At 39.1% G+C, this 20,975-nt stretch overlaps 1 protein-coding gene across 5 annotated transcripts in view; it reads right to left on the bottom strand.

Annotated features, from left to right (window-relative positions):
- Nucleotides 1-15,020, bottom strand: part of pls3 (plastin 3 (T isoform)) — a 31,538-nt gene extending 16,518 nt beyond the window's left edge. For 2 of the 5 annotated variants that reach the window (XM_053235453.1, XM_026940496.3), the window contains exons 1-2: nt 3,327-3,481; nt 447-558 (exon numbers count right to left, since the gene is read on the bottom strand). In XM_053235453.1, the coding sequence (XP_053091428.1) occupies nt 447-507 (61 nt within the window). In that variant the 5' untranslated portion in view covers nt 508-558; nt 3,327-3,481. Of the gene's footprint in view, nt 1-446; nt 559-2,043; nt 2,068-3,326; nt 3,482-14,879 lie in introns of those variants that run through there. The other 3 variants (XM_053235454.1, XM_053235455.1, XM_053235456.1) reach the window with 3 other exon arrangements.
- Between the last annotated feature and the right edge of the window lie 5,955 nt (nt 15,021-20,975).

The following is a 20,975-nucleotide window of genomic DNA, read 5'->3' as shown; positions in this document are numbered from 1 at the left end:
TTATTTTATAGATTGTAATACTTATCTTCATATGGACAACATAGCAAATAAAAAAAAAAACAAAACAACAGACTTATTTCATGTATGCTGTCTCTGCACATGCCACCTAAATCATTTCATTACTCTGGGTAAAGGTGTAATACACTGTTTACAGAGATGTCATGCTTCGCCCTTACACATAGGAGGCACACCCAGGTCGATTATGAAGTGTCTAACTAGCTGGACGAGCCTTGAAGTGAAACCTCACTGGCTCCAGCCTTGAGACAAGACAAAACCAACATAGTATAAATTCCAAAATAATTAACCAAACCTTGTTCTGTAAAAGATTCAACAGCAAACATGTGCAACTTATTTTCAGACTAAATGAAAGGGAAGCTGTGAGCTGCTCACTCCAGGAGAGAGTGCAGATTTACTGGCCGAACCAGCAGAACAGGAAGCCCACTCACCGACTTTCCCGAAGGCTTCACGCAGCTCCTCCAGCTCGTCTTTGGATATCTTCGCTGCCATCTCCCTGGAGAACGACCTGTACCTTCCTCACTCCAACAATGTGCCTTTTTTCTGGTGGGAGAGGAACAGAGAGAGGGAGGTCATGCAGAATAAAGACACTATTCACTTCCAAGGCCAATTAATTCCTCTGCATTCAGAGTTAACACGCTGTAACCAACCACTCCTAGGCTGAGGTGCAAAACTAATACACCATCACCATCCACACTCATGTACAGAATACAGTACACTTACTTTGCATGAGATGCAAAGGATTGTTAAGCATGCAAATAAAGATCACTGCATTTGTCTTGAATAGGAGAAAAGAGTAACGTAATGCTACTGCATGCAGAACTTTTCATTCTGAAGTTGATTATCAATGCTGTAGGTAGTGGTGTGGCTGCAAACTGAATATTTAGATTTTATAGGTATTTACAGGTATAAGTATTTATATATTTAGGTAAACACCAATGTGGGATATGTAAAGCTAACAAAAGATTGTCAGTGACTTTCTGATGAGCTCAGGAAATACCAAAACTGCGACCTATTCAGGGCTACAGGCTGCATAGTTTGGTTATGCCATCACTGCAGATCTGCCCATCAAATGAGGCCTGGAGCACTTTGGTTTGGTTTTGGATTTGTTTTTTGCTGTGAGACAACTGGATCAAATACCTTTTAGGAAGCTCAAATAAATATTTCCTAACAACAGAGTAGGCCTTCACGACAAAACTTGGAAGATGATTATTCTACTGTAGTAACAACAACAACTATTATTATTATTATTATTATTAGTATTAGTATTATTATTATTAATAATAACCTAATTATGGAACAGATTTTTAAAAAAATAATTTTATAATCAGAAATTTACAGAAAAGAGCTTTTTACTTTGGAAGTCTATATTTCTCCAATGTAAAAATCTTCAGTCATAAATAAGTCTGCTTCTACCACACTATGCAACTAGAACTGTTAGAAAATATAGGTGGGCGATATGAAAAAACAGAATACAAGACTCTCAAATTCCTTTGATACCCGATATGTATCATGATATTTCAATTTGCAAACAATTTCCCAGCAACACAGTACTGTTGTACTGTTACAGTACTGTTTAAAAAAAAGTTCAATGATACCTTAAATGTCTGCAAAAACATTTCCTTTTTTTTTTATATTTTAAAAATAACAAATAAATAATAAATATAAAAACTAACACTGAAAAGGAGAATTTTTTCACAATCTTAAAGATTAAGTACAAAATTTTATTCATCATATCAGCTGCTTCAGGTCAGACTGTAATTATTTAATTTAAAAAAAAAAAAAAAAAAAAAAAAAAGAGGACATAAATGATAAGTCAGAAAAGCATGCTGTGATGTAATTTATCACAATACTGAGATCACCATTTAGCCCAGCTCTATTAGGACATATCAATTGGGAGCTTGTGATTAAATGCACCAGTCGGTTTTGTCCTTAATCTAATTTACACCACTTCATTACACTCTAATTATGGATGCTACAGAAATACAAACACATGATTTATTATTATCATTTTTTATTCTTACTTACATTCACCAACGTCAGACAGTGAGATTCACTCTTGAAAAGAAGGTGCTTAAAACAAGACTAGAAAACTAACAATGCATCTGTGGTTATAGATCTGAAGAAGCCAGGCTGAGCCACAGGACACATTAAACTACCCGGTTTCTCAGCGATGACTCAATGCCACAGCGGGCGGAGCAGCAGAGGTGGACTTGCACACACCCATCACAATGCCTTTCTGTCACTCCTCGCTCTTCTATGAGAACAAAAACACAAGCTGCCCTTATTGGCTCCCTCCTACACACAGTATCAAATAAAAACAATGGGTCAAGCCAAAAATAAAAAAAAAAGGCTGTTTTTAAAATATGGTCTAGCCTTGTTCACAAATGAGATTAGGCGTCCTGGTTTTCTGGATTAAACCTGACTCCGGATCAGCTTTGATGAATGGCCTAAACCCAAAAATACAGTCTTTAGAGGAAAAAAATGGCTTTATCTTGTACTCAGTACAAGATGTTTCAAGGTCTGTCTGATCCCGTAACAATCTCAGATGCTCCACCCAAAGCACCGCTGCTGTCCTGCAACAAACAGCTGCTCCAGATACCTTCCTCCTACTGTGTTTAATTACTTTCAAAACAGACTCATGTGCGAGACAGAATATGTAATTACGCCATGGCAATTGCATTTGAATGAAGTTTGTTTTCTTCTCAAATGAGCTAAAAACAAACTGTGTTTAACATAAATACTTCATATTATTTTAATTTTTTTTTTTTTTTTTTTTTTTTTACTTCTCTCTCACAAACAAATTAGATCCTACAGCTTTTCTGCTTTTATACATTAAACACCATGGGGGGGCCTGGAGTCATTAAAACATTATGCATTATTAACCAAACACTTTAGGCAGACAAGCACACACAAACACCCAGATGCACAATCGCACTCCTCCCATGAGACACAAGCTGACAGACTAAGCGGAATATCCATGTGCGTGCGTGCTCTCCGCCCAAAGTATCCTAACAGCCGTAAGCCAAAGAGAGAACAATGAAAACAATGCAAACAGCACAACGCAACACAATCTTTTCCTCTTCAGTCCTTTAGAGCTGCTGATGGCAAAGGAGCTCAGAAAGAAAACAGCTCAATGTTCCACAGCTGTGGTTAGCCAACTAGCTGGCAGCAAAGCAAGATAAAGAACACGAGCACACTTCCCCCTCAAGTCTAATGCTGAAACATGAGAGCAAAGACAGCGAGTTAAAAAGAGTGAGCAAGAGAATGAGCAAAAGAGTGAAAAAGAGAGAGAAAGAGAGAGACCAGACCTGTGGTGCGAATGGCTGCAGAGGTTGAGGCAGAGGCAGTGCTCCCTCCACACCCTCCGAGGCGAATGTGGAGCGCCAGCATTCCTGTCTGCCTCACAAAGACCTCAGGCAGCAAGTCAGAACACTTCCTGCCCAGCAAAGGGAGCTGCCTCCCTGCCTCCCTGCCACTGAAGAGGAAGGGGGAGGATGGGGGAAAATGTGTTAAAATGCGTGTGAGGGAAAAGCATATGCGTTTTCTTTACCACTGCCTCGCTGCCAGATGTACAAGGGGGACTATGACTCAGTCTTACTAGCTACTGTCGCTAACAGAATCAATTTCAATAACAAACTATAAAAGAACTGCAAGCTTGAATTCAAAGAAACAAACTAGTATTGCTGTCACAATATTAACACATTTGTACAGCACTATTAGACATGGTCACAAATCAGAAATCCGGATGTAGATTTATATTTAGATCCCTTATGAGTAAGCCAGAGGTGACAAGGTTCCTTCCTCATGTTGCCTCAGGAAGTTTTTCCTTTAGATGATCCAGACTCAAAGCCCATCTTCTTCTGGGTGAGACCGGATAGTAGGATTATAAATCATTATTCTTTTACAACTGTATACTATTAAAGATTAAACAATACTAAGTATGTACAAAGAATGCTCAGTATGCATATATTGTGCATGAGAGTCTTTATTTATTGGAATGAGAGTCTTTATGAATACAGCAGCAGTTCTTAGGTGCAACAGTATCCAGGTGAAATTATTTACTAAAGCCAGACTAAAGTCAGACTCAGGCATAAACTGGTTTTGAGACATGTAACTGACTGGATATTTAGTATTTCACAGAGACTTTGTGACATGGTTGTTGTTGGCTGCTTTGATTAGGTCAGAAGACTGCTGATTTTCACATGCAACGGTCTTTAGAGTTTTCACAGAATGGTGCAAAAAACAAAAAAAAACACCTAGTGAGTGACAGTTCTATGTGCAGAAACACTTTGTCAATGACAGAGAAGAGAAGAGAGTGGCCAGATTGAATCGAGCTGACATGCAGGATACAATAATCTAAATAACCACTCTTTACAACCATGGTGAGCAGAAAAACATCTCAGAATGTAAAACCTGTCGAACTCTGAGGCAGATGGTCTACAACAGCAGAGGATCACACTTGGTTTCACAGGAATCTAATGCTACAGTGAGCATATTGGCTGGAATTTTCCATTCTTCGACTGCCCACTTTAAACTTGTACCCACTGTATATTTATTCCTTTGGAGTTATTATATTTATCTGTTTTGGAATTCAGGGGCGATCCAATAATTTTAGTTCTGTTGTGTATTAAAATTCCAAGGTAATATCATTTGCTCAGATAACAGTTATGCAAAACCTATTTCTAGAGAACATACTGCTATTCTAGCTCATTTGAGCCATGCAGGATGAAAACCACACGTTACACAAACACAACATCATCTCAATTCCATCAAAGGAAAAGCAATTTCAGAGACAGAGATGGAGAGGGCCATGAGTGCACAGTGACCACTGACACACTCACTTTCTCAGGAAACCCTCAACACAAAGAAAAACACAGAACACAGATACCAGGTGGCTGTAAAGTACAGGCCTGCCACTGAGAGAGAAGTTAAATAATTTTTATAATATGATTTGGCTGTGAGCAAAACACTATGAGTGACATACCACAAGCTCAAACATGAGACAATTGATCACCTGTTCAACAAGTCTCGGCTTGTGTGTCAGCAACAAAAGAGCTAAAGTGCTTAAAAGGTTTCGCGTGTGGAGACGTTCATTGCGAAACATATGGAAGCACCAGGATGAGTGGAATTCCAGCAGAGCAAGGACACAAGTCCGATTCAACAGGCTGAACTGCTGTTATCCAAAGTGTTGCTTACAGCTGATGCCTAAGGAACAGTTGTGATGAACACATGAGGGACCCAAATCATGTTGTAGAGCAAAACATGACAGGTGTGTGGGCAAACTCAGCATGCATACAGGCAACTGTTTAAGTTCATCAGATATCACACTGCCCAAACAAGGTTATTTCTGTGAAGCCACAAAGCATCAGCTGCCTCAAGTTATTAGGAAAGATAAGAGCTTTCATGCTAAAAGAATTTTTCCAGAGACCTCAGTGCTCAAATTGGACATCTGAGTCATTACACACTTCACATCTTCACCCTAGAACTATTGAAACACTGACAGAAACATTTTTGTCCAATACCCAATATAAAAATACTATAAATGTATAAATGATAGCTAAAATACTGGAACATCCTGATTCTTGATATATGCAAAGTGCAATTAATTTAAAAGGCTAACCGAAAAACACAGCATGGTGGTGCAGTGTGTAGTGCTGCTGCCTCACAGTTTCAGGCTCCCCTGTTCGTCTGTGGGCTTGGGTTACTCGCTACATGGAGTTTCAAATGATCTCCTTGTGTTCATGCGGGTTTCCTCCCACCTCCCAAAAGCATGCTTCATGCCCAGTGTTCCTGTTGTTGTGTTGTGCTCCTGTTGTTGTGCATATTTCAAAAACACCGTGCGTGAGGCGGGAATAGCTACACCCTGGATGGGATGCCAGTCTATCACAGGACACCACACACATTCACACCTACAAGCAATTTAGCATGCAAGTGATGAGAAAATGCAAAACTCCGCACAGACAGTCATGCTGGAATGAGGGATCCTGGAGCTGTGAGGTGGCAACGCTATCCACTGTGCCAATATGCCACACAAATGGAATAATCAGTTTACTGCATTCTGTATACATTGTGGCTGTCAAACTCTATTTAAAAGATTTAGTATTTTAATTACTCTTAAGGAACCTATAATTTTACACTGCCACAGGCAGAGTGCAAATGGGCAGTAGTGTCATACCATGCATAAACCATGACAGGTGAAAACTGTCACTTTCATAAGCAAAGAAATGTAAAAGGCAATATTATTCTATATATCACTTTTATGCACAGAGGTTTGTCTGTAAACAACTGTCTTCTCAACTGTCCAACCATTGTTCATGTTCTAAGTGTTCACCACTGCCTAGTATACACATGTCCTGAAGTGTAACTACACTATATGGCCAAAGGTTTGTGGATATCTGGCCATCACACCCATATGTGGGTCTTCCCCAAACTGTTTCCACAAAGTCTGAAGCACACAATTGTATAGAATGTCTTTCTAGATAAGCATTAGGATTTTTCTTCACTGGATCTAAGGGGCCAAACCTGTTCCAGCATGACAATGGCTTGCCATAAAGAAATTGTTTTGCTATGGTTGGAGTGGAAGAACTCGAGTGGCCTCCACAGAGCCCTGACCTCAACCCCACTGAACACCTCTGAGATGAACTGGAACGCTGACTGCGCACCAGGCCTCCTCGCCCGACATCAGTACCCAACTTTTTATGCTCTCGTGGCTGAATGGTTCAAATCCCAACAGCCACGCCCAAAATCTAGTGGAAAGCCTTCCCAGAAAAGTGTAGGTTATTGTAACAGCAAACGGGGAGTCCAACTCCATATTAATATCTATGGTTTATGGAATGGGATATTCAATGGCCATATACTGTATATCTGACTGACTGGAAAGTGCAAAAGACTGCATAAACAAAATGATGTTCTGAAGCTGAATAAAATGGTTAATTTAGACTGAAATACACCTGGGAAGCGTGTGAAGGAAAAGGTAACAATGCGAAATACAATTAGTGCAGCTGGGGAAAGCCAGGAGTGGGTAGGTGCAGTCACACCTAACTTTCACAACACACAGGAACACACTCCCTCAGACAGACACAACTGAAAAGGTTTAACTGTTGTGTAATGTTTGAGGTGCAGGGCCAGAACAATCAATGTATATACAGACAGACCGACAGACAAGTTTATTAGATTATATTAGTTCTGTAAATACTTTGTGTTCTGTTTTCAGCAAAATTCAGAGCTTCAGAGCATTACTAAAAGTTGTTATTTTGGGAAAGAAAAAAAAAAAAAAACAGGTGTTCACACTCACGGTGCTCAACACCTTTCCAAATCAAACACTCAAACAGAATACAAGTTCTCGACGCGTACGCATTCTAGGAGAGGGGAAACAAATTAATTTAAAGGGAAAAAACAACATAAAGTGCCTTAGTAAAGTGTTGGGCCACCACCAGCTGCATGGAACTGTACTGGAGAGATGAACGCCAGTCTTCCTAAACATAAGTGTTTTTTATGATGGAGGAGGAGAGCAGGCGTTCAGCTGGGGTAAGATCTGGTGACTGTAAAGGATATGGTATATGATAGGTTTCATGCTCATAAAACCGTTCAGTGCTCTGCGGACGGGGGGGGAGTCGTCTGGGAAGAGACCACGCCCATCAGGAAAGGTTTCATCATAGGATAAAGGTGATCACGCAGAAGAACTTTGTACTGATTTGCAGTGATGGTTCCCTCTACGTGGACAAACTCTGCTCTTTCCTTTAATTTGCCAATTGTCTGTAACGTTAACAAGCTGAGAAGACACATTTTAAGCCCAGAGTTTAAATCTGTATAAGTAATAATATTAATTCCCAGTAGCTCAAGATGATCAAAAGTAGTGAAACACTTTTATTGCTAAATATCAGAGGTGTTTGTCATTTCCTATTCAAACAGGGATTGACTGTTGCTGATGGTGATTCAAGGCTGCCTCCGTGACTAATAGCTCTTGAAACCGACGGCTTTTATGAGAGGAAAAATTGTGGCACTGTTTGGTCCAGAGAGACTGACACACTTAGCAACTTCCCAGTTCTGAGCTGAGCACCAGCAGTGGAAAATAAGATTTAAATATCTAACCAGGAGGGATACAAAGGGCAAAGGTTGCATAAAAACACACACAACACAGTAATAAAGATGAAACCACTAACATGAGCCCACAATGCTCTGAAAGCTCTTACTAATACAATAAAATACAACCCATAACCTAAAAAACGTAATGCGATGAAAGACTCCGAATGGAGGTTTAGCTCTCATTTCATCTCTGCCTAAACAGGGAGATGCAGTGGCGCTTTAGTCCTTTAGTCTGCCCAGCTCTTTCACCTCCTCATCTGTACGTGCAAACAAATCATCTTCAACCTTCTTCAACTTTCATGCTAATACCACCATCAACATTATCGTGCTAGTTATCCTGTGGATTGCTAACTAGCCGAACTGAGTCTCTGCCGTAACTCAACGCAACGCATGGTATAGCTGCTTTGCATTCTGGAATTTCTGAGCTCGGTGTTTGCTGTTTATTGTTATCCTTTATGTATGTGATCACTGAAATATAATTAAACTCCTATTAAACACTGTACCATCAGCGTTGGACACAACTGCTAACTTCTCACAGAAATAACATAAATACAGCATTAACTAACAAATCAGCACCAGAACTGTTAAGCACATCATTAATATTTCACTATTTCAAGTGTTTCAGAAGAAATAAACCTACTCATAACATTGTGTCTACAAACAGAACTGGCAATTCCCTAAAGCTAAATTTAGCACAAAATACGTTTGCACATCAGCAAAACCACTAACCTTGTTTATTTTTCTTTTGATGCTATTTGCAAAGTCAGTTTGGTCAAACAGCATCCTGACCGCATGGGACAAAGGTGATGGCTCCAACAATGTTTTTGTATATCGGGAGCGCAGCCACAGTTCAGCTACCTTTCAAGGACGTTACCCAAAATGGATAATCAGAGAGTGAAAAGACAGCTAAGAACCCTCTGGACTGACAAACATGCAAAAAAGAAATTGCTGAACCAACACGAAGGAACTCTTGTACTCTACAATTTAACTGAACGTAGAGTTGCTCCGTGGATCCACTTTCTTTATACACAAGCACTTTTTTTTAACCTCATATATGCCTTTAAAAATGGCTTTTCATCACTCTGCACTGGTTTCCAGAAAAGCCAGAACCAGACATTCCTAACAAGCCGAGGAATCTGAGACTAGTTTCAGGGACCGTGTCTAAAACGTTGAGCAGCTACACGAGCTAACACACAGGCCTGTTTCTGTTTCTGCGCAGGGCAAGTTCCCCTGTGGGAGTGCATTCATAATTCAGCAGAAAGGAAGAAGGTCTTTAAAGACAGCAGGCACAGAATTCCAGAAGTGACTTCTACAACTCCCTGTGAAATAACACTGCGATACATGGCTCAGGGCTTATATCTACAGTAAAGACTAAATAATCCAACGCATTAGACGCTGTAAATTAGATTTAGTAAATCTGCTGTTACTGTATGTGAGACAAGCGGCACTTCACACAGGTTCCCTTTGCTCTGCATTGTAATAAATCATTGCTTTACTTCAGCCTAACATCTGGCAATCACATTATTTCAGACGTCTTCAACTGCTTTTAGCACCATGTTTTTTCACATGAAACTGACACTACTGTTAATTCCCTATGACATCATCTATAAAGACAGAAAGCCACGGCACAGCTCTACACTACAGAAAGCCTTTACGCTGACACGCCTTTACATTGCAACCAAAAGTGTTAACATAGTGCTGGCGAAGAAACTGTCACAATAAGGTTTTCTCAGTGACTGTATATACAGGTGGACGTCGTAACAGGGAGTCAAAAGTGAAGCCTAAATGTCTCTGAGGCTCTCTAGTGGTTGGCTGCACTACAATTTTTAACCCCACCCATTCCCATGTTAGTGAATGGGACTCTATTTTTAAGTTACATCTCCACAAATTATTTTCAGGAATAGTGTTCTGTCCTTTTTATAAGTTCAGTTGATCGTAATATCGCCCTCATTATTTTTCCTTTTGCGTTTTATAGGTTAACTAATGATAAATAAAAGGGCGTGGTTGATGAGGTGATTGATGGCTTCGTCCATGACAGTGCCTCATGAATGTGCAGGCACTTCAACATAGACCTGAAGCTCTTGGAAGTTCTGTAGCAAAACCATGCCTTGTTCTGCAGTACAGTATGACCTTAGCTAACTCTCAAAATAGCTTGGTAAGATTAACCAGTGAAGGGTGCCATGTTGTCCACTCATATATACAGTCACTGAGTTTATCTCAATAACGACGACAAGCTTAGGGTATTAAGATTCAGACAACTTTTGTTTACACTAGGCCTGGGCGACAGGGAGATTCGGATATCGGCGATGACGGACACGTGAACCGATGAAGATGTTTGACAGGTGATGAGAAAATGGGAGTGGAGATTTAACGTTTGAGAGTCTCGAGCTTCTACCTTTTGTTAAGCCTACAAATAGCTTGGATTGGATCCTCCAGTTCTCTTCCTTTGTTTGCTTTAAAATCAAAATACTGTCAAACAGTTGACGTAGTGCCTTTCTTACAAACCTAATATCATTTTTGTGTCTGCTAATTCAAAGATCATGTCGTTTCTGCAACTGCCTGTTTTATTTCCTTAATTTACTCAATACTGACCTCAATGTTATCTAATATTTACTATGTGATTGTGACTTAATCAGTTAACTATAAAAAAAATGGTTAAATGGCTAAAGCAAATCCTGGAGGTGGCACATTTGTTGGCATGTCAAAAGGTTATGGTGATTTATTTTGTATCAAGGAATTATACACAATTATAAATTATACAGAAATATAAATATAACAATATATTAAAAATTAATTATAATAAATATTTATTATGTATTGTGTGAAGTATTTAATATGTAAAAAAAAAAAAAACAACGAGAGAACGAAGAATATGCATACCAAAGAAAGCCTGTTGTTGGGGCGAGGCGATACTAACAATCATGATATTTTAATAAGGAAATATAGTGATTATTATTTTTAAAAATAATCTAGTTTACACCAAAAGAGCTAAGGGATAGGGCCTGATCACACATCCAAGTTTAGCACAAAGCCAGCATATAACAGCCACTCAGACTGCACATTGCTGAATTGCATGCCAACATGCAGGAATCACGTTTAAACAAATACAGTGGCAGGCTACATGAAGATGGCGAGTGAACACAGGCCTGAGAGCAAGTGGCCATCTGCTCATGACAATACTGTTCTAAAGAAAGACCACACCACTTCCATCATATTCCATAAGAATGGTTTGATATCTTAAACGTAATCTTAAATGTAGTTATGCTCAAAACGTGAAATATTTTGCCGTTCTCTGCCGACTAAGTCTGGAAACACTACTAATTTGTTCTACCATTTAAAAAAACAACACCACAAAGTTGAATACACAGAGCAGGGTAGGACAAATTAGTGAAGCCAGGTTCATGAGATTCCAGACAGCCAAGACAGCCGGGCTCCAGGCTTGTTTTCATCAAGCTACAGATTTTCTCCGCTCGTTCAGCAGAAAAAAAACAGAGAAAAATAAAACCTCCTATGTCTTATTGCCTTTAATGCTGTAACTATAGTGCATGCTCCCAAAACCCACCAGCTGCACTACACATATTAGTCAAGGAGCAATGTGACTGTCAGTAAAATGATTTTTACTACATGTTTTAACTAGCATGTACGAATGATGACACGATCTTTTCAGAATCAGGATCACACTAGTATGTGAAAACACTCATGAAACCAAGCAAATTAAGCAAAGCACACAGTTGTTATTGAACTCTCCGACTTACTGCAGATAGTCACCTCAAGATTAAACGTATCGAGAGGAAATAATAAAGACACTAGCCGAACTCAAATTGTACTTTTAAGTGTGAAGAAAGAAAACGACAGTTCAAACTAGAAAGATAAAAACTACAGCTATTCAATCAGCATTATTTAGAAGGATGTTCTTCAAAAACTGTGACAACTTTACAAAGTTCTATATTGTGATACATATCAAGATCAATACAGAAAAATTTATTCTGAAACATTTTAGGCCTTGCTTTAATCCCTCGGCCAGTGGGATAGCTCGGATCCAGGCACATTTCATAACTGGAACAATGCTAATAGGAAAAGCTACATTTCTTACATTCAGTAATACAAGCCAAGATAGATCAGCACAAGGCATTTCCTTTTTATTTGAACCTTTCCTAATATAGTATGTTTTCGAGCACCTACCTGTCTGCTACACTCAACTTGCCTAATCAGCAATGGAAATTATGTGGTTGGAAAACGAGTTTGATGTCCTGTTCAGGAGGAAGTGAAGCTTCTTTGTGTGACAAATCAGTAAGTTGAAAGCCAGAGTAGATCACATGGCATCTTCCACTCCTTACACATGGAATCTTATACCTATATATTTATCTATTATTGTAAACAATCTCAAGGTTTTCACTGCATTGGTCTGGTGTGTTTCTTCAAAAATATACTAAGTGCAGTAAACATAAAAAAAAAAAAAAAATGCTATGCACATTTGCATTCTGTGGTTGCTTAACATTATGCTAAATGCAAGCTTTATGCAAATCAGACAATTTTTCTAGCAGCACCTCATACAGAGCTTTTTCCACTTTAAACTGTTATGTTTTTGATTTAACTGCAGTCTAACCACCCCGGAAGACGCAAGGCTAGGCTCAACACTGGAATTTTTTTTCTTCCTCGAATCTCAGTGGTATACTAAGTTCAGTACATCCTGGTCAATGAGGAGTTTTACTCCTTTTATACCCGAGTGGTCTCACTGAGAGAAATACTAACACAGAAATGTGTATGTGATCCCCTTTTAGAAACCAAATTAAAACACTAGCATTGCATTCTATCACCCAATTTCAGCATGTCCATGTTGGAAATGATTGAATGTATGGCATTGTAGAAGCAAAATCTGATAAATATCCTACACTTAAGTAATATAACATACAGCACCATGATGTGACACAGACACAATGCACATTTTCTGTTAATATGTGAGCTAAAAACCTTCCTGAGGCTTACAGAGTGTGCAAATTGCCCACAACAGATAAAAACAAACAAAAAAAGAACTGAAAAATTGTTAGACGCAGAAGGAGTATGTAAAATATCTGAGCAATCCACATACCACTGATCACGACAGACACTAAGATAACTAAGCAGCGTGCATCACTAATACAAGAGGAAGCAGATGCTTTGCATCCCAAACCAGAAACAAAAGAAAGAAAACTGGAAGAAATATCATGTTAACACAACAACATTTATATAAGTGATAACAACTAGACTACAATTGAGGCATTAACACACACATATTTGGGTTTAGACAAAACAATTGCATAATTCTGACACAACCAAATAAGTGTGAGCATGTTTTTGGCTCTGATTGCTTTCCATTCTCTTCGTTCATTCATCTGCATTAACCTGTCCCGGATACGCTTGAACACACCCTGGATGGCAAAGAAGACACCAGTCCAGTGCTTGGCACCATGCACACACACACACACACTCACACACTCTCAGGGCAATCTGCTGGCAGGTGTCAGACCTGCCAACCCAAATCAGGAATAACACCTTGTCCTGAGGATGCAGTACATTTTTGATTTTCGATATAGTCCTTTCACAAACCAGTTGTCTAGAAACAATAGAAACATCTATATACAGGGTTTATATTTAAAACAATAACCACCAGCTCTTCTGTCTTAGTTAAGATGTAGACACTAAAAAACTTTACATGCAGGAAAGGTTTACATTACTTCTTCCTATTCAAGGAACAAGATGTCACGTGATAACTGGTAGCAGTGTACTCCGATGTTAAACTGCAGAGTTCCTGTACAAAATGCACAAAAATCAGCATTCTGCACTGTTCTAACAGTTTTCCCTAACATCATACGCACTTATAGATCTTTCTAAAACAATATTGCAAATATTTTGTGTTATTTTAATTACTCTAACGTCATCAGAAAATGCCTCCAGTTGAAAACTATAAGGAGCATACATGCATGACCAGAAAATGTCACCAGTATTAAAATATATGCAAAGGCATGAATTTATAGGCGTGCAAAACAGAAGTGCGCATGCGCAAAACACCCTAGTACAATTTGTCAGGACACTGCCGTGATTTGTTGCTGTTGTTGTTTTTGGGAAGTGGGATGAAACCTGTGGACCCGGAGGAACCGCACGCGGACAGGCGGAACTCCACCCCCTCCACAGTCATAATAAAGCTCATGAGCGCACGCGCTGATCACACGTTACCGTGACTACATCTGACACGCTGCGTGCAATATGAGGGGAGGGAATGAGGGCAAAACGTTGTCTTAATAGGTGATTAATACTTAACAGCAAGAATTAATGAATAAACGAGGGTTTTTGTTAAATGTTTGCGTCTCGCGCTGCAGCTAAATAATAAGTAACATTAGCACGAGCTCAGTTACACTTTCCCCTCACAAGTCTTTGAGTTTTTTTTTCAAACAAACAAAAAACAAAAACAAAACAAATGTTGACTGTTGCCAAACAGGTCAGACAGGCTTAAGACAACCTGAAGAAGTCGACAAACAAAGACGAAATGTTAATTAAGCGTCCATTTTAAAACAGAATTAACTCAAGTAAATAGTAAATACGATAGGAAAAGTTAATTCTCGTTAGCAAGCTGGCTAACTGAAGAGAAATCAGTGAGAAACCACGGTTTACTGCACAACCTAAAGAACACGCAGAAATATCTCAGCAAAATAAAAATTTAACAAAACAGCAGTGTAGGAGACAAGTGTGTGTGTGTGTGTATGTGTGTGTGTGTTCATGAAAGTATCCAGCTAACTTACTCACCACTGCTCCCACACTGCTGGCTCTCCGGCTGGTGTCCGTCTCCCGGCCTCGGCTCCTCAAATCCCTCCACTACACTGGACAACCAACGTTAAAGCCCCGCCCCCACGCCACTCTCATTGGCCCAAGCCGCCGTAACACGACAACGGCGTCTTTAATAGGATTGGTCCGATTCCTGCTGTACGTGGCAGATACCCCGCCTCTACAACCACGCCCCTCGTCATGCAACGTTTCAGCTCACTCTTGAATTAGAAAAGTTAAAAGATACCTGTTGATTGTAGTGTACTATTAAAACTTTGTGTTTTGAGTAATTAACTGGCCTTTCTGATGCGATGGTGTGCTTCATTACAAACACTCTTCTCTGAGTCACTGATTTTAAGCTACTTGAAACATAGTGATTATCTAAATATAGGCCACTATTCCTAGTCATTCTACTAATATGCACCAAACCCACCCTTTTCTGATTATATAATGCTCTGCTAGATTGTAATAGAAGGTTCTTTCCTCAAGAAATAGCCATCAAGGTGTGGGATGAAGGCTGGTCTTAAAGCTCTAATCAAGGTTTGTCAAAACATATCCTCCCCTGCACTGTCTCAGAGTGTTTCAGCAGTTGCAGTCTTGCTAGCACGGTTGCCTAAAACCCTCATAGTTACTGCACTATTTTAAAAAAAATGACAAAGGAAAATGATTCAATTACATCATAGCAAACTGGTCAGTGCAACAGTCTTTTCACAAATTTTCCTTTTGAATTGCAAATGCATCTTTTACAAGCTAATCCAGGTCCAGTCCAGTGGGACAGTCAGAATTGAATATCCTGCCTTAAAGAAAACACAGAAGACTGGCTCTGAAGGACCGCATACAGTGTCCTCCAGGATTATTTGTATCTTTCATATAGCCGAGCTCTTCCTCATCAGGGTCACTGTGTTTCCAGACCCTATCCTGGGCATGAAGGCGTGAGGAATACACCCTGGATGTGATGGCAGTCCATCATAGGACACCAGGTACACATACATTCTCTCACTCATGCACACCTAGGGGCAATTTAGAGAGACTAATCCACCTACCAGCATGTTTAGAAACTAGAGTACCTGCAAGAAACTCACATGAACATGAGAAGAATGTGCAAAACTACACACAGGCAGGAACCCGAACTCAGGATTGAACCCTGAAGCGGTGAGACAGCAAGGCTATCTGCTGCACCACTGTGCCACCCCTTGTGCAAAAGTGAATGTATATGATAAACATTATAACATTATAAGGCCCTTAACCCTCAACTGCTCAGTTGTATAAATGAGATAATTGTAAGTCGCTCTGGATAAGGGCGTCTGCCAAATGCCATAAATGTAGAATGTAAATTTCATCTTCAGTATGCACTTTATCCTGGTCAGGGTGGCGGTGAATGTGGAGCCTATCCCAGGAACACTGGGCAGAGCACCATGCATACACCAATTCACACCTAGTGGCAATGTAGCCAATGGGAGGTAACCAGAGAACCCAGTGAAACCGACACAGACACAAGGAGAGCATGCAAAACTCCACACAGACAGTAACTCAAGCTCAGGATCAAACCTGGAACCTTGAAGCTGTGAGAATATTGCAGCCGAACCTGCCACACTACATGGCACAAGGGCTCACTGAACAGTCACCAGATCACCAGATCTCAACCCAGTTGAACACTTATGGGAGATTTTAGACTGATGTTTTAGACAGCGCTCCTAATCACCATTATCAAAACACAGATCGAGGGAAAATCTTTTGGAAGAATGGTGTTCAATCCCTCCAGCACCTCCCTCTATATATCCATCAATAATATTCAAATAGTTTCATTTAAAGGAGTAAATTATACTGCTCGTATTGTTCAGTATATTTGGCTCCTCAGTATTTATGCTTCCTGGAATTGTGTTTTCCCAGCTGCAGGCACTTCCTACTGGATGAGTGATGAAAAGTGACAGATGCTAAGCGAGACAACCAATGGGCCTCTCTCACAAGACACCTGTTAAGCCTGTTAGGTGTGTTAGTTTTGTGTGGGGAGATACAACAAATGTTATATCAGATCGACTGTAATTACATCTCAGTATCATGTGGGATTTGAGCTGCTTATACATTCAGCTGCCTAATGTTGACACAGCAGTTGTTATTATTGTGCTAAATCTTGTATAATTAGTAGATTTATCTTGTAATCTCTTACAATGGGTTTATTTTGAATAGTAATAAGTTGTTGTTTTTTTTTACTACATTTACCAATTACAGTATTTTCTAACTTTTGTTTAATAATACACTTGACTGGTTTGGTTAGAGATAAGAAAAATCTATCAGTCCTACCTCATTTTTCACAGTGCATACAGACAGAAGATTTTACTGCAGCTAATCATTCACTAATTACTTTGCTCCTTGCCCTTGTATACCATTTTGCTTATCACGTGCAGGATTCTTTATTTCTAGACTACAGTTTCAAGCTCATTTCAAACATGTAAAACACACATAGATGATTTTAAATGATGCTGTAAAAGTTATGACATGCCTGAGAGCGTTCAGATATAGCATAGCCATGACTTTATAAGTCAATAAATCAATAAAATGACAGCTCTCAGATTCTGAAAGCTTTTACAATAAAGATGTAGCACTTCATGTTCCAGTGTTTTGACTGGCTCCAGTATTTCAGTTATCCACTATGCCAGAGGAAGCTGAGGATTTTTTCCAAATGATTCACTGAGATGCTTGAATGCTCTTTATATTTGTAAAGCCAATAAAATTCAGTACTGGAGAATAACATGTCTAATATGTAAGGAATACAGGGTGGTGTGATGCAGCCCGACACAACTAACACCCCAAAGTTGATTATTTTGCAATGACAGCACAGCCTGAAGTTTCCTGAAATTCCTCTTATACCCACAGCAATCTGCCAACAATTAAAATTGTTATTAATCAAAGAATAACACATCATACTTTTATTAGTTTATAGTTTAATGTCGTGGAATGACCGCAAGACAAGTTAGTTTCCGTTATCATTTACGTTATATCAGCTGTAAGGTCTTTCTCTTCATCAGAATCTTTTTACCTCTCTCTTTTGAAGTTAATATAAGAAAAAAATGTACCTGAACATGTGACCAAGGAACTGCAAAGTGCCCTTTCCATGTCTGAAAACTGAAAAGAACAACTTTACCCCTGACTGTTACAAAGTGCTGACACCTTCCAAAAAAATATCTCATGAAAAAAAAATTCACCATATCAATAATTACACGCTTTTTTTTTTTTTTTATAAACCTGTTTACCTGGAGCCTCATACCAAGTCCCTCCACCAAGTCCCTGCTGTTAGTATAGAAATGATAACATATTAGATATAGATGTAGTACATATAATATAAACCTTGAATCAATACCTTCTGACCAATCAGAATTGAGCATTCCACAGTGCTGTGGTATAACACCATATAACCAATTGCATTCAGTTAATGCCTTACTAGTATTATCATTTTGGGATAGAACAATGTAAATACACTATATGGTCAAAAGTATGTGGACACCTGACCATCACACTCATACTGTATGTGGGTCTTCCCCAAACTGTTGCCACAAAGTTGGAAGCACACAGTTGTATAGAATGTCTGTGCATGCTGTAGCATTACAGTTTCCCTTCACTGGAACTAAGAGGCCAAAACATGTTCCAGCATGACAATGCTCCTGCGCACAAAGCGAGCTCCATGAAGACATGGTTTCCCAAGGTTGGAGTGGAAGAACTCGAGTGGCCTGCACAGAGCCCTGACCTCAACCCCACTGAATACCTTTGGAATGACCTGGAATGCTGACTGCGCCCCAGGTCTCCTCACCAGACAGAAAAAACACATATAGGTGTGATGGTCAGGTGTCCACAAACTTTTGGCCATGTAGTGTAGTTTGTACAGAACATCCCAGTATAATTTTATAAATTTATAGCTGATAATTAAAGAAATAATTAAAGTACATTTATTAGTGGATTTAAATAAAGTAATGATATATTTGCAGTTTGGGAGAAAGACCATGCCTCACCCTTCTTCCTAGTTAACTTCCTATAAATTCCTATCTTTTTTTCTACACTAGTGACAAAGTTTCTGCACCCACCTCCACCCCATCTCCTCCCTACTATTCAACAACACCTACCCAAGAGTCTTTAATGAGGAAGCAATTTTTTTTTTTACAGTTCCACAGTCACTCTTGAGTCTTTATATCATTTAGTTGAGGGCGTGGTCTGCACTGACAAATATGTGGTTTGACATGTTTTGTAGTATTCTTCAGCTCAGTATGGTATCTCTCAACCATTGCATTTTGGCTCAGTTCACAGTTTTGTAGAGTTGTCATGCTGAAGTCCATCAATCTTTGGTTCACTCTAATATCCAGGAATGCAACCTGGAAATAGTACGTCATGCAAACACCAGGGAATCCTTTCTCACAGTAGGTTCCTGTGCCATTAATCTCCTGATAGCTAGTGATGCCGACAGCAATTCAGACAGCCTGTCCACAAATATTCACACCCATACTTAAAAAAATGACTTCCACCTCCAAGATGTGCCATCAAGAAGGGGACTTCCCAGTGTTTGAACTAGGAAATGTCATTCAGGAAGCAGCTGCGTCCACTGCAATATTAGGTATGTTTACAAGAAAATTATTAATGGTTAAATTTTTTTTTCTTGTCAGAGTGTTGGCAGAAACACAACCCAAGCATAATGTGAATAGTTAAAACTATAGGCCTAGCATTCCAGGGATTTGACCTCAGAACTGTCTGGTCACAAAACATTAACTGAACTCTCAGCAATACTTATCCTCCTCCTTCTCCTCATACTACTACTGTTATTGCTCGAACTTCTCCTTCTCCTCCTCCTCCTGCTATTAGTACTACTCCTACTATCCCTATTACTCCCCTGACTACTACTATTGTTCATACTACTATTCCTACTACTATCACTACTCCTACCTCCTCCTCCGACTATTGCTCCTATTACTCCTACTAACATTCCTACTGCAATTACTACTACTAAGACTTCTCCTACTACTATTACTTCTATGACTCCTACTAGTCATACTCCTCCTCCTTCTACTACTACTACTACTACTACTAATAATAATAATAATAATAATTTAACTCTCACTAATACTCTTCCTCCTCCTCCTCCTCCGCATACTACTACTACTACTACTACTACTACTATTATTGCTTGAACTTATCCTTCTCCTCTTCCTACTACTATTAGTACTACTCCTACTATTGTTCATACTACTATTCCTACTATCACTATTACTACCTCCTCCTCTGATTCCTACTCCTACTAATATTACTATCTCTATTACTACTACTAAGATTTCTACTACTACTACTAATAATAATTATTATTGTTAATAATAATAATAATAGTAACTTTACAAAGTTTTTTCCACAGTGGATACTTTACAAAGGACCATAGAAACAATATGCGCAAACAATATAGAAAGAGATATTACTTAAGTAGGACTTCAGACAACGAAACAGACATTTAAGCACATTATATAAGAATCAAACAGTAATACTGATCTATCATGTCACTGAAACAGAATGCAACTTTGATAATCCTAATTCTGTACACCAGCTGTATCACACCCATTATGCACTCACAAATGTCTATTTAGTACACATAGTATAAAACAACATTTTGTATTCCTAATGTATTTCAAATAGTTCAGTGTAAGATCTCAAGCACACATGACCAGCTGGTTTTCTCACCAAATGATTTTCTGTGAAGGTCTGCAAGGATGCAATGTTATCTTTCCATATAGAAGAAGCAAACTTGAAGGACAACTTCACTATAGCACTGACATTCTTATTTGGGGTGGTGCTCTTTTAACCAATCTATTTAGAGAGGAAAAAAGGAACTTAGGAACATAGATTTGAGAATATAATTATCTCTGAGTCATCAGGCTGTCTGTCTGCTTTTCAGGTTTGGGTTAAGTCACATGAGGTGTGTATGTTTTTGTACTGTTCTGCCTTACAGTGAGAATTGTCTTGAATCAGGTTTGAAAAAGATTGAATCAAGTCGAAGAGTGAGTGTGAGGCTGAGAGTAATCCAAAGTAGGAGGACCTGGTTTTAT

The sequence above is a fragment of the Pangasianodon hypophthalmus genome, chromosome 7 (assembly GCF_027358585.1).
Source record: "Pangasianodon hypophthalmus isolate fPanHyp1 chromosome 7, fPanHyp1.pri, whole genome shotgun sequence".
Lineage (NCBI taxonomy): Eukaryota > Metazoa > Chordata > Actinopteri > Siluriformes > Pangasiidae > Pangasianodon > Pangasianodon hypophthalmus.
The sequence above is the reverse complement of the archived record's forward strand: the minus strand, read 5'-3'. Positions and strand labels throughout refer to the sequence as shown.